The 15,347-nt window shown below is 46.2% G+C and overlaps 1 protein-coding gene across 4 annotated transcripts in view; it reads left to right on the top strand.

Annotated features, from left to right (window-relative positions):
- Nucleotides 1-5,365, top strand: part of LOC119953032 (protein delta homolog 1) — a 102,952-nt gene extending 97,587 nt beyond the window's left edge. For all 4 annotated transcript variants that reach the window (XM_038776811.1, XM_038776828.1, XM_038776838.1 and 1 more), the window contains exons 5-6: nt 852-996; nt 4,076-5,365. In XM_038776811.1, coding sequence (XP_038632739.1) covers nt 852-996; nt 4,076-4,838 — 908 coding nt within the window. In that variant the 3' untranslated portion in view covers nt 4,839-5,365. The remainder of the gene's footprint in view (nt 1-851; nt 997-4,075) is intronic.
- The last annotated feature ends 9,982 nt before the right edge of the window (nt 5,366-15,347 follow it).

Raw genomic sequence — 15,347 nt, 5'->3', positions numbered from 1 at the left:
TGTTGTTTTTATCTCCAATGAGTTTATGCATGGGTCAGGCTTTGTGTGTCTCTGTTGAAGCTGTGTGCTTTGTCATGACCTGAGGTTATGAATGCTGAAACCCTCATTTTAAAATGGGTATTAAAACTGGGTCTTAATATTTACACCAAAATAGCCTTTTTACCTATCAGATCTATCAGGAAATAGTCGATTACTATCAAGAGCCTTCGTCGGGGACTTGGGGGGGGGACTGGTGTGTGTGGGGGGGGGGGGGGGGGGGGGGGGGGGTTGGTGGGGGAGTGGTGAGACTGGTTACAGGGGGGCAGTTTTTAGCAGGCCAGGTCCATGTGCGGCCGGAGCCATGTTGCACGGTGCGGCTGCTGTCGGTCGCCACCTTGCGCATGCACGGCCATGGACCCGGCAATTCTCCGGCCGTATCCGCAGCTAAAGATGGGGGCTTTACGCCCCCCACCGGACGGAGGATCGGTTCAGCTTTTGCGCCATGTTTCTGGTGTAAAACACCACTGTTCCCACCCCGGCGTCACCACTTAGTCTGCAAATCGGAGAATCCAGCCCATGTATTCTTTCAAAAAGATGAAATCCCCTTCCGCGCCGAGATGATCTGTGATTCTTAAGGGCATTCTGAGGTAACTACAGGCAGTTTTAGAACTCTGCCATCCTCAACTGTATCAAGTATAATCTCATGCGTATTGAATAATTGATATGTATCTGTTTAGGTGCCTTGAACACAATGCATTAGTTAAACTATTTGAATTAATAACCATTAAAAACGGAACATCTCCTTTGTTAATGTGTTTATATTCATGAATGTTTCCCTGTTCTAATTAACTGCATCTTTTTTTTAATTACAGCCACACACAGCTGCTCGCTCACACAGCCCTGTGTTAATAATTCTACCTGTGTAGAGAGTGAAGATGGTGGCTACATATGTATCTGTGGACAGGAGTTTCTTGGAAACCATTGTCAACTCAGGAAAGGGCTCTGCTACACCAGTGGGTAAAGGATACTTCCTACATGCTGTTCAAAGTGACAGGCTTTCAAGCAGCCTGTGGCAGATTCAATAATAGATATTAGAAGGGAACTATATTTGGTTCATCTGACTTCCTCCAACCAGAATGATCTTAAAGTCCTCCACTCTAGCATTTGAATGATTCATAAATAATTCCAGCATTTTTTTTCTCCCATCTCAATCTATTCTATGTTTGATCATTTTGTGAATGAAGAAGAATTTCCTGAAAGCAATCCTAAATTTGTCTTTTACTACTTTACAAATGCGACCACTTCAACTTGTTTGTTTTGATTTCCATCCTGTTCACATGCCTAAGAGAGAGAGACCAGGGCCCCAAAAGACTCAAGTTAGATATTCCTGCATTCATGCCTATACTACCTGTGTCATTGGCAGATAAAAGTGCATTATGCTGTCTCAGAATTAATTTGAATGCTCTATTACACTTCTGAAAAAGTCATATTGAAGAATAAACCAAAGATGCAAAATATCTATTTTTAACTGTGCAGCAGGTGGTTTGAAAATCACTTTGTCAGGTCGGACATTGAACAGTATTCAATAATAAGACAAATTGGAACAGAGGAAGAGGCCTTTCAGCTCATTGCACTTGTGCTGGAGCAAGCTCAACTGTAGCCAAATAATCCGATTCCATTTTACTTTCTTTTCTCCATATCCTTTCAAATTCTTTCCAATCCCCACTTAAATGATGTTATCGTCTGTGCCTCAAAAGCCACTTGAAGTAAAACATTTTGGACACGTAGCACAACACGTCTTGCAGCCAGATTCTAACCCTCCTTTAAGAGTTGATGGCTGCCTTTATGTTGCATGATGGTCTCCTGATATTGAATCTCCCAGAGAACATGCAGCCAATGAACGAGACTAGAAGCACTGACTGCATGCTGCATGTGTAAGTAACTAGAATCAGCTGGCACCACAGATTTTACAAATAGCCTGAAATGCCCTCAAAGGGCACAGGTTTGCGCAATACCCTCATTCACTCATTCAGACATTGGCGTGCTCCCCCAATGTCTCGACCCATATGTATATTAAACCATTGCATTTTGCGGGTCTGCCTCACAATTGCAAATAATGTACAATTGCTGCTATTGAACAGTACACTTGTGCAACTGGCTTTCTGGACATTTTTTTTACAGCTTGCACTTTATATGCATATAATCGTAGAATAATTCCTTTGTGCAAATGTGGAAGAGCAACAGTGAGGAGTTGTTTCCCTTCTCACACCTTCTGATGCACAGGGCAGATTTCTGCATGTTCTTATTGCAAGACAGGACTTGAACACAGAGCTTCTGACTCAGAGGCAGGGACGCGACCCACTGTACTTCAAGACCCTCACAGTGAGAGTGCAGAGAGAGAATTATTTGTGGCAATGGAGTTCTACTGTATTTAGTAGCAGCAGGTTTTAAAGTCCATTGAACCCCACAGTTAATTGGCAAAGAATGGTACAAATTTCAGTTGAGTTTGTTCCAACAGGTGGAGAGAGGTTGCAGGATCACCTCTGGAGAAAGCAAGAATAGCAGGCATCTTTGTCATATTTGAGCAGATTTTTATTTCTGTGTTGGAAGCAATTGGATTACGTTGATGCCCTTTAAACTGGGAAACAAAGCAAAGAGAAGAGAATGACCATAAGAGAGCCGGATTGGTTTTTTTAAAAAACTAATTTAAATTAAGAGACACAAAAATAAGTGGCTCATCTAGTGGAATACACTCTTCCCTGCACAGCTTTCCTACATTGATCACCTCTGGGTGATCAATTTGCCCAGGTATAGGAACAGAAAAATCTCTGCCCGTTTTCTTTTACAGTATCATCACCCATTTTTCAAGGAAATAAGAATAGACAGGACTATTACATGTTAATCATGGATTCCAAATAGTCTGTGTCACAGTTTTAAGAATATTGATAGGGTGTTCTTTGTGTTGCTTACTTTGGATGGTTGGCCACAAAGACCACAGTATAGTTTTTACTTAAACAAAGCTATGATTTTGTTTGCACTACTAAACTGGGTTTCGACACTTAGGGCGCAATTCTCCGCTCTCACGAAAATTCGGAGAATAGCGGGCGGCGTAAATTTTTACGGACACGCTGGTCCGACGCCCTCCCGCTATTCCCCCCCCCCCCCCCCCCCCACGCCCGCCTCCCGACACGAATCGCTGCCCGCCGTTTTTTTGCGGCGAGCAGCGATTCTCTCCTGGCCGATGGGCCGATTTCCAAGGCCTTTACGGCCGTTTTTACAAGCGTAAAACACACCTGCTCTGACCGTTCGTAAAAACGGCCGTAAAGTCCCGTTCTCGGGAACCATGGCACCGATTGGCACGGCCGTACAACGGCCGTGCCAAGGGTGCCATGGGCCCGCGATCGGTGGGCACCGATCGCGGGCTGCGGGTACTTACCCCGCACACTCTTTCTCCCTCCGCCGCCCCGATGGATCCATCCGCGGGGCTTCTGCGGGGCATAACGGCCCGCGCATGCACGGGTTTCACGCACAAGCGCGATGACATCATCCGCGCATACGCGGGTTGGAGTCGTCCAATCCGCGCATGCGCGGCTGACGTCATCTGACGCGTCAGCCGTCGCTAACTCTGGCTAGCGGGCTTAACGAAATTCGTTAAGCACGCGATGCCAGAGTTCACGGCCGCGCGATACTAGCTCCGACCGGGGAGCTGAATCGGTTCCCGGTTGGGGGGGGCGGAGGCTGGCGTCAAACGCGCCCGTTTTTGACGACAGCTTCCCGAGTTTTCGTAACTCGGGAGAATCGCGCCCAAAGTCCTTTAGAATACAGAATTGAACAATACTCATCTACTGCTAATCTCACTACTGGTATAAACTATAATCTAATATTCTCACACTAACTGCTCTTAGGACCTTCACTATCTGTCTCCTGCATACAGTCCTCCCCTAAGGTCTAGCATCACTGCTTCATATAGTTGTATCTGCAGCTCCCTCTAGTGGTTATTCATAATATTACATTAACCCTTGTAATGCTGATAGTTATAATACCACAATTGATAGATCCATTCAGCAATATCTGTTATTTATCTATTTGATTGCAGGCCACTTTGTCAGAATGGAGGAAGTTGCTTTGATGATAATGGTTTTGCAGACGAGGCTTACTGCCTATGCCTGCCAGGTTTTACTGGGAACTTCTGCGAAATAAGCATCAATAACTGCAACCCAAACCCTTGTGCCAACAATGGAACCTGCACGGATCTGGTTTCTGGATTCAGCTGTTTTTGCCCTGGTGGATTCACTGGCAAGTCCTGTGATTCTTCAGTCGCATCTTGCCTTAGCCATCCATGTCAAAATGGAGGCACCTGTCGTGATCATCCTGGAGGAGGCTTTGATTGTGCGTGCTTGCCTGAATATGGAGGAGAAACCTGCCGTCACCAAACGTTTGAGAGTGTTAATCATGACGCAAAGCAAAATGTGCACGTAGGAACAGATTGGGTCAGGCATGGCAAGGCTATCCACCCACCAGTGCATGCCATTCATAAAACAACACATCAACAAGGTAATGGGATGCTCAAGATCACAGTCAAAGAGACCATTCACAAATCCAGCTCACTTCTCAATAGTAGCCAAGTGATCTGCTTTACTGTACTTGGATTATTGACATGTCTTGTGATCCTGGGGACTACAGGGATTATTTTCTTCTCCAAGTGTGAAATATGGCTGGCAAATGCTAAATATCGGCATCTTCTCTGGAAACAGAGGAAGCACCTTCTCCAAGATAAAAATGAAGACCTTTCAGTCAAAATTATATTTCCAAGTATGAATAAATTGACAAATTATGGAAAAAACTATACATCCATCTGAGTCTTATTTGGTAAATCAAATACGCCTATATTGTATTGTATTATTTAAGGACATTTATAATTGTTAGAACACATTCTATCATCTTGTTAATAACTACTGTTTGAATGTTTCTGATATTTGTCATAAATACATGTATATGTTTCTAAATGTGTGAAGTGCTAGTCCAAGATTTTGAACAAGGGAACCTATTATAATATTTTTAAATTCCCACTTGTGTTGTAACCTGTAGGATGGTGACAGGAATGAAATAAATCCTCCTTTATTGTGCCCTATCTGCTGGAACGGACAGAACTGAATTCTATTTAAGTCTGAATTCTTAATTAATATTGTCTTCTGCATTTGATTTAGCTGCTGTATATACTGGTGTAAGAGTCAAACTTTTGAGACCTATTTTTATGCCAAAGGTTATGGGGTTGATTGCACAGATAATGTTTATTGAGAGGTCGACGTGCCTGCTTGATTTGGACCTAAGTGAAATCCCAAAAATTATCTATAATGGAATAAAATAAAAAATGAACAACTCCTAAGAATTTATATTTATTATCTAATATTTATTTATTTTATAATATTATCAACTATATACATTAATTATTAGTAATTAATAATCATAACTCTATTTATCATTCCTAATATGAGTCATAGAGGTCTATAGCATAGGAAGCCTACTTGTGACAATAAGCGATTTTCATTTCATTTCACTTCATGTTATTAGGGTCTCTTCCACCATCATCCTTTCTGGCAGTGAGTTCCAGACTCCCACCACCCTCTGGGTGATAATGTTTTTTCTCACATTCCCTCTAAACCTCCTGCCCCGTACCTTAAATCTATGCGCCCTGGTCATTGACCCATCTACCAAGTGGAAAAGTTTCTTCTTGTCTACTTTATCTCTGCCCCTCATAATGTTATACACCACAATCATGTCCCCCCATTCAGTCTCCTCTGCTGCAAGGAAAACAACCCCAGTCAATCCAATCTCTCTTCATAACTAAAACTCTCCAGCCCAGGCAACATCCTGGTAAATCTCCTCTGGACCCTTTCCAGTGCTATCACAGACCCTCCTATGATGTGGATTCCAGAACTGCACACAATACTCTAGCTGTGGTCTAACCAATGTTTTATACAGTTCCAGCATAACTTTCCTGCTCTTAAACCCAATGCCTCGGCTAATAAAGGCAAGTATGCCGTACACCTTCTTAACCACTGTATCCACATGTCCTGATATCTCGATCACTTTAATAACTTGAATCAATGAATAAAAACAAAATTTTAAGCATTTATTTATCGACACTCTATTTAATTAGTAGTAAACATTTACAATGAAATCGAATCATGAACGGCGTCAAAAATACTGATATTTTTGGTCTTTGATCCCTGAAAAATTAGGGTTGACTTTTATGAAGTAAAGTTAAAGTTTTTTTAGACCAAAAATCATGGAGTCAACATTTTCATGGGATTAAATTTTATGAGTATAAACATTAAAAAAATTCAAATGATTATGATGCCCATTATTTACTTAACTTGTCATTTTACTTTAATCAAGTCTAACAGTATTGTGACAAAGTTTATGTGATATCATAACTGCATGCAAAAATTAATTTGCCAGCCATTGACTAAGTGGATACTCATGTTTGACTGCCATACAATGTGCTTAAATGCAGAGGCATTTGATAAATGCACTATGCAGTCAGTGATGTTTATTTGTAAGTTTAATTGTTCAGTTAGTATGCTACTCAGCAAGTCTTCAGTGGTTTGTGTCAAGAGGCTAACTCACTATTTCTGGATTCGTAGATTCCAATCCCAGTCAGCCAAGCATGTGAGACAAGTTACTCCACAAAAATAGAGGCAAAAGACGAAAATTGAAATTAGAAAGAAAAAGCTTGCATTAATTTAGTGCCATCCATCAGGAAGTCCCAGTCAATGAATTATAGTTGTAATGTAAGGGAAACGCAGCTAATTTCACCGATCAGTGGTCTACAAATGATAATGAGATAAATAACCAGATCATTTTTAGCGTTGTTGTGGTCTCTGTAGAGACCAGCAACTTTTCAAAATCAATTTTGATTTTGGGGCAGCACGGTAGCATGGTGGTTAGCATAAATGCTTCACAGCTCCAGGGTCCCAGGTTCGATTCCCGGCTGGGTCACTGTCTGTGTGGAGTCTGCACGTGCTCCCCGTGTGTGCGTGGGTTTCCTCCGGGTGCTCCGGTTTCCTCCCACAGTCCAAAGATGTGCGGGTTAGGTGGATTGGCCATGCTAAATTGCCCGTAGTGTCCTAAAAGTAAGGTTAAGGGGGGGGGGGGGGGGGGTTGTTGGGTTACGGGTATAGGGTGGATACGTGGGTTTGAGTAGGGTGATCATTGCTCGGCACAACATCGAGGGCCGAAGGGCCTGTTCTGTGCTGTACTGTTCTATGTCTATGTCTAATTCAAACTTACAGTTAATAGCTGAACGGATGACATATCAAGATTTCAAGTTTTAAGACCTCTATTGTAACAAACAAATTCAGAGCAATGTTGTCTAAACATTGACTAAACACTATTTATGTAAGCAACTTATTATTCAAACCACCAAACAGAACTTTCCCCTTTTGTTTTAACACAATCTAAAATACCACTTCACACTTATCCTCGACACTGCTCTTTAGGCAGACAGTCAATTCTCTTTGAACCTGTGATTTTTGGCTTCCAAGGATTTGCTTCATTTTTCTTCATTCTTTTCTTTTCCCTGCCTGGTAACATTTAACCCCAGAACAGTCATTCACAGTTAGAGTTTTGCCTGGTGTCTCTCCCTCTAGCTGAAGCTAGATGACTCTTCCAACCTCTTTTCAAATTCTCCAGAATTTGGTCTTTTAAATCTAAGCGTGAACTTTCACCTACTTTCCTGTATGGTGATGCATTGAGACTGACTGCCTCTAGTTGCTCCATCTCCCAGATCTTGGCAAACTCTTGTCTCTGAATGTCAGTGATATTTTGGAAAAGACGGCACCCAACACTGCAGTGGTTTCTTAAAGATTCTCCCCATCTCACCAAGCCCATCTCTACGGCAGCTTGAACCCCAGGAGTCTTGTATCCAAGTAGAACTGCTGAATTGCTGTTCTTTAGATAACAATTCTATCTTGTAAATAAATGAACAGTTTAAGCAAAACCATTTACAATCCAACATTGCCAACACCTTCCCAGGATGTTGGAGACTAAGCACTGTAAACACAGATGCTTCTGCCAATGTGGCGAGGTGTGAACACTGACACCAATTAAAGGCAACAGTGCCTCTTAAAAGGCAGGGCAGACAGGAGGAAACAGTGGGCTGAGCTTCCATCCTGAAGGTGGCTAATGGTATCGCCAATATTCCTGGCTTGGTGTGCTGGGCTGAGCTGGGATTTTCATTGATGGATATGGGTGCGGGCTGCAGTCAAGCTAACCAGCCCTGGAAAGAATTTGGAGTTGACCATGGGGACTGCTAGTAGCTGGGTCTGGCTGTTTAAAAGTCCATTTTGGTGCTGTGTCACTCTGTCTCAGTTTAATTAAAAATTGAAGGCCCTCAAGTCCTCATCCCTCACAACCCCTCACTCACCATGAACCATTCATGTCCTCCTGCCCACCTGCTGCCTTAAGCCCACTTACAGCACTATGCCTTGCCCATCCCCGCAGCCTACCCAAACCCTCCATCCTCCCTGCCCAAGATCCTGGACCTGCTAATTTTGGGGATCCATTGGGCCTTCTGCTGCATCCCTCTTGTAGTCCTGGCAGAGCCCACCAACGCGCTCTTGGTGCTGTGGATTGATGGCCAATCCAATTGACCTGCAGCTCCTGAGGGCAGAACATCCTGCGCAGCGAGGGGTTGAGGTCGCACATTGGCCCTGTTTAGCACACCCACAGTGCTTTATTGCTGCAGGGTGGGCTGTCGTTGAGCAGATTGGCTCCATGTCAACTTTGTTTTCTTGAGGGTGATGCCCCCTGTAAATTTCTGCCCCTGGCTTTGCCTAGGTGGCAACAAGCCCTCCTGGACGCAACTCCACCACCAATCAATGTGAAGAGATCACATGCCAAAATACATTCAGTGACTTCATCAACATTGACACAAGAAAGATATTGCTCACAACATCTCCTATTCCTCATAGTCACACACTCACCATTGTTGCAACACTCACTTTACATCACACATTCTGCATGCCAGCAATTCTACCATGAAAGCCCATAAACACATCACAACGCTGTCATTAACACATTCAATTCTTTGCTGCAGGAGAAGATAGTCTTCAACCTGTGCCAGGTAAGGCTGTCTTTGGAGGAGGCCGAATGCACATGTACACCTATTTCCCTGTGGTCAGAAATGTACTGATTATCATGGGGAGACGGAGAGTCATGGCTGTGGTGGCTACTCTGTAGGAGATACCACTGGAGCCACCTGTTAGAGTCAGAAAGGAGCCTGCAGCATGAAATTTAAGAGCCTCAACAATCTTTTATGTTTTATTTAAAAATTTCCAATTGAGGGGCAATTTAGTGTGGCTAATCCACCAACCCTGCACATCTTTGGGTTGTGGGGGTGAGACCCACACAGACAAGGGGAGAATGTGCAAGCTCCACACAGACAGTGACCCAGGGCCGGGATCGATTCTGGGTTCTCAGCGCCGTGAGGCAGCAGTGCTAACCACTGTGCCACCGTGCCACAACAATCTGGACAACCACAACAAGTGCTGCCCGTACCCTGGTGCGATGCTCCAGTTGTAGTAGGTAACATAGCTTGGTGACAACCTCCTTGTGTGGTTTAATGGTACCTTAGACATTGTTCCTGACTACAGTTAATACTGAATAGCTTCTGTGGATACGGCCTCTTGTGCAGTTCCATCTTCCTCTTCCTGCTTCCAGGACAACAGCACCAGCTCAGGGTTGGGGCAGTGAGAGGGTGGGGGGTGGGGGGGGGAGGGGGGGGGGGGGCGCAGGGGTAGAGGGGGGGGGGGGGGAAGTCTTCCTTGCTGTCTCAACTGGTCTTCCAACCTCAAGGCAGTCCTACTGGAGCACCAGTGGCTGTCTGTGGCCAAGCTGTCTGTGAGAAAAACATGATAAGTGCAACACCCACAAATTATTGCTCTGTTGAGGCAACCAAACTGTCCAGAGTGACAAAACGTGTAAACAAAAAATCAGAACTTAATCAGCAACTGGAGATGAGAAACCACTAACCAAGTTTTGCATGATGCCCGTCAGTGCCGGTTTCACATGAAGAGTGAAACATTTAAATAATCCTGACTTCTGGGCATCCGCCTTCAGCAATATGGCTGGCAACAAACATCTGGCAAGTGGTAAGACTTCAGTCCTGTTGCCACATTGGGACTTCAGCTTTAATTTACAAATATTAGACGATTTTCATGCTTTTAAGGTTTTTAATGGTTCTTCTGAAATGTAAATCTTTTTCTTAAAATCTTTTTATTAAAGTTTGCATTTTTTAATTGTACAAGAAATGGATATAACAGTGAGGATTTACATGTTGTTCCTATTCGGCATCCCCCCCCCCCCCCCCCCCCCCCCTGCAGCCCCCCCACCCCCTTTTCTGCTGCCTCTGGGTCCTATCCTTGGCCCTTTCTTTTATGCAGATGGTTTGTTTGGTATTTGTCTTATTCTTATGGCTTTGTGAGAGGCCCTCTTGTTCCCGTGTCAGACTCTCCCTGGACTCCCCTTTGGCATTTCCTTGGGTTTTTCCCCCCTGTTGTCCCCACCCCTCATTCCTGTCTGCTTTCTGTGACCCTGGTGGCTTCCATGCATCCTCCACCACCCCCATTCTATCAGTTGTTGGCTTCAAACAGGTTTTGGAACAGGCTGATGAATGGTCCTCATGCACTGTGGAAGCCATCTTCTGACCCTCGGATGGTGTGCTTGATCTTCCCCAGGTGGCGAGCAGGATTCTCTGCCAGGCGATGAGGGAAGCAAAGGCAAGGGTGTCGGCCCACTTCCCCATTTGAAGTTCTGGCTGATCTGATACCCCGGAGACTTCCGCTTTCGGGCACGTCTCCACCCTCATCCCCACAACCTTGGACATCGCCTTGAAGAAGGCTGCCCAGAACCTGACAAGCCTGGGCCAAGTCCAGAACACCTGGGTGTGGTTGGCCGGGCCTCCCTGACACCGTTCACATTTGTCCTCCACCTCTGGGAAGAACCTGCTCATTCGGGTTCTTGATGTTGTGTGCACCACTTTAAGCTGCATGAGGCTTTTACAGGAGGATGTGGGGTTAGCCCTGTTCAGCGCTTCACCCCAGAGTCCCAACCCTACTTCCGCCCATAACTCTTCCTCCCTTGTTCTGTCCAGTGGGAAGCATGTCCTTCCTAAGACTCATCCATATATGTCCCCACAGTTCCCCTCTTCCAGACTGTCCTCCAACATTTTGTCTCTCGGGCCCCGAGGATAACTCGTCGTCTCCTTGCGGAGAAAGGTTTTGATTAGACCAAGGTGCTGCCTCATCTGGTTCCAGGTTCGTAGTGTTGCTACTACCACTGGGCTGGTTGAGTGTTTCGCCGGCGGGGATGGGAGTGCTGTCGTGGTGAGGGCCCAGAGGGTCGTTCCTGTGCAGGAAGACTCCTTCATCCTCATCCGTTCCATGTTTGGTTCCTTCACCCATCCCCTCACTCTCCCGGCTGTGGTTGCCCAGTGGTAGTGTGGCAGGTTTGGGAGGGACAAGTCTTAGGGATTCTTGGATTTGCCCCCCCCCCCCCCCCCCCCCCCCCCCCCCCGCCATACACGCACACAATCACACACAAACGCCATAATCATTTTGTCTACTTTTTGGAAAAAGGCCTTGGGGATGTAGGTCGGTATGGATCTAAACAGGAATAGGAACCTCGACAGTATGTTCATTTTGATCGTCTGCACCTTTCCCATCAGGGAGAGCGGGAGTGCATCCCATCTCTGTCGGTCCTTTTTGAATTCCTCCGCCAGACTGGCCAGATTCCAGTTGTGGATCTGTGTCCAGTCGTGGGCTATCTGGATCCCCAGGTAGCAGAATTTGTTTTTGGGCTAGTTTGAATGGGAGTCCCTCCAGCTCTGCCCCTCCCCCTCCCGGGTTCACCGGGAAAACCTCACTTTTGCCCAGGTTGTGTTTGTATCCCAAGAAGGCCCCAAACTCTTCCAGAAGCTTCATGATTTCGTCCATGATTTGGTGCAGATTTTTTGTAGAGGTCCACCGGGAACCTGTCGGGTCCTGGCGTCTTCCCCACCTGCACAAAGTCGATACTCTCCATGACCTCTCCCACTTCTATTGGTGCTTCCAGCTCCCCCCATCTGTTGTCCCTCATAGAATCATAGAATCATAGAATTTACAGTGCAGAAGTGGCCATTCGGCCCATTGAGTCTACACCGGCCCTTGGAAAGAGTACCCTACCAAAGCCCACACCTCCACCCCATCCCTGTAACCCCATCAAAACCTTTTGGGACAGTAAGGGCAATTCAGCATGGCCAATCCACCTAACCTGCACGTCTTTTGACTGTGGGAGGAAACCGGAGCACCCGGAGGAAGCCCATACAGACACAGGGAGAACATGCACACTCTGCACAGACAGTGACCCACGACTGGCATGTCAGGTCTGTCGAGGAACTGTTTCATCCTCAAGTCCTCGTCTGGTGCTCGGAGGTGTACAGTCCCCAGTGGAAGGCCTTGAACGCTTTTTTGGTTCAGTTACCAGTCCTCTTCTGCTATCCTTCACCTGTGCTATTTCCCTCGTGACTGCCTGCTTTTCTCAGCTGGTGAGCCTGCAGGCCTTCTCTCCGTGTTCATAAAAGGACCCTGTGTCTGGTGGAGTTGGTGCAATGCCTTCCTGGTCAATAGCAGGTTAAAGTCCATTTGCAGTTTTTTCCTCACCGCCAGGAGCTCTACAGTTGGGGCCTCGGAGTATCACCTGTTGACCTCCAGGATGTAGTCGATCAGCTTTTGCCTAGCCATTCTCTCTTTCCTGTCTCTGTGAGCATTATCGGCTATAATTTATCCCCTAATCACCACCTTCAGTTCCTCCCAGAACGTGGAAGGTGAGACTTCTCTGTTCAGGTTTGTAGCCACCTGGGGTGGCCACGTCCTGATTACAAAATGGACACTTGCAGAGAATGAAGGGAAAAATGGACAATGCTGAGAAAGCAAGCAGGTGCAAGGTTTGCCTGTTGATTGGAGTTTGCAGCTCCCAGACAAGACCGATACTGCAAAGCCATTACCATACTAATGAGCCATCTCCGGGGACAAAAGAGAAACATTTAGGTAAACGATACTAAAGCAGACACCCTGGCGCCAGAGGAGACTAGAACAAAGCAGGCCAATGGCCACCTAGGGCCCGCCCAGCAATCAGGGCAGCCACCCTTTATTGGAGGAAATTAATACCAATGATCAGGATACGGTCCAATTAATTGGGACCAAGTTCAAGGACCGCCCAAAAGCACGTGAAGCCCCCTTTGGGTATAAGAAGAAGCCCCCAAGAGAGAATTGTTCTTCTTGGCCTTGGCTCTCAGCAACGAGAGACCTACCTAGTAGCTGCACCAGAACAGGTAAGTCCAAAGTCAACGCACGCTATGATATAGACGCTCCTAGCTACTATTCCGCACCAGCACGACCCCAGCAGCCTCAGAACCGGACAACGGCCATTGTTCCTCTGACTGAGTGGACGCCCGAAGCTAAGTATAGGCTTTAGTAGTAGTGATAGTTTAGTTAGTAGAGTTTGTGCATGAGTATAATTGACTGTGTGTGTAAATAAATGAGCATTGATTTTGAACTTACTAATTGGTGTATCGAGTCTTTGATCAGTATTCGGTTTTGAACCTTGTGGCGGTATCGAAAGATACCTGGCGACTCTTGAGCAAACGTAATTAGAATTAAGGAAGGCCATCATATTAACCGCCATAAACAGAGCCAATTAAGGAGAGAACACAGCGAGCAACATTTACTGGCGACATCTGACGGGACTCGATTTAGAAGTGGCCTAACCACTCCGACAGAACCCAAATTTGAATTAGATATCCAATTAGAAACAGAAAAACCACAAGCGTTTGGACAATACTGATCAAGCCGCCGAGATTCGGAAATGTGTTAATGCATGCGTACTAACAGGGATATAAGTTAAACCTGAGAGATTTTATTGTGTAAAACTGTCAGGAGTTTTGTAGGCCGGAAAATAGCGTAAGCCTTACCCGTGTTTACATCACTACTTTATCACCCCCTGTTCCAAATTCAGTAGAGAACCCAGAGATAGAAAAGATGGCAACCAGTAGAGTAGGACAGTGTCCCGATTGGGAAGATGAGACACTCACATCGATGTATTGTGGAGCATGGTCGGAGATTACGATCGCGGAGTATTCCGCCCTGACTATATTTGGAAATACTGATTTTGCCATTACAAAGAAGTTAATGCGGGTTTAGACCTTATGAGAAGAATGGGAATTCCTTCTCACCTGCAGGAAGCGCCATGGGTCTACTGTCCCTATCTGTTCCATGAATGTTCCCAGTTCCCTTGCCATGCCTGTCTTTTTCCCCATTCTGAGGTTCGATCTGTCCGTCATTTGGGTCCTGTACACAATTAAAATGCCCCCCTCCATGATCAGGCGGTGTGTATCTATGGCAGGGATTTCCGCTATGGTCTTTTTAACAAACTCCATGTCATCCCAGTTGGGCGCTTACACGTTTACCAGGACTACCGGTGCCCTGTCCAGGACACCGCTGACAATCCCCCTTGGTCCATAACCATCTTTGTCGCCGTGAACACCACCCTCTTGCTTATCACAATGGCCACCCCCTCTAGCTCTTGGCCCGTAGCAGGAATTGTAGGTCTGTCCCACTCAGCCCTTCCTTACCTACAGTCGGTCCTCCACCCTAAGTTGCGTCTCTTGGAGGAAGACTATGTCGGCTTTCAAACTTCTCAGGTGGGCAAAGACACTGGATCTTTTCACTGGGCCATTAAGTACCCTAACATTCCTGATGACTATCCTTGTGGAGGGATTCTGTCCCCCCGTTCCTGCGGGATCAATCATACTTACCTGGTGGATGCGCCCCTTTGTTAGGAAGCCACCAAGTGCCACGGTCACCATTCTCACCTGAGGCCGGGACCCTGAGCTGCGGGGTTTCCCGTTGTCCAGGGGCCACCCTATATGGTCACCAACAGTGTGTATGCAACGTAGGTGAGCCCCTGCACTCCAGGGTTTCCCTTTGTATAGGGACCCTCCAAAGTGGCTGCATACAGAACCATCTTGGAGATGCACCGCGGCATCCCTTGCGTTAGCTTTCACCGCTAGTGTGGTACCCCCCCCTTTCCCGGGCTGATCTTTCCCTCTCATATGTCTTATCCATTTCTGCCTTCTCTGTCTCCTCCTCGCCCTCTCCTGTGCTCTGTGCCCTTGCCCCTTCGTTCCTATGAGCTAGTGCTCCTACGCATAGCGAGGCAGTACTGTCCCACCCAAAAATTGTCCATGTCCGTAACGCTTTCTTTCTCTCCCTACATCATCCTCACTGCTGCTTTATTTGCCTTTTGTACAGGCCATTCGCACGCACGAA

This window comes from Scyliorhinus canicula, chromosome 2 (assembly GCF_902713615.1).
Source record: "Scyliorhinus canicula chromosome 2, sScyCan1.1, whole genome shotgun sequence".
Classification (NCBI taxonomy): domain Eukaryota; kingdom Metazoa; phylum Chordata; class Chondrichthyes; order Carcharhiniformes; family Scyliorhinidae; genus Scyliorhinus; species Scyliorhinus canicula.
This window is presented reverse-complemented; position numbering and strand designations above follow the sequence as displayed.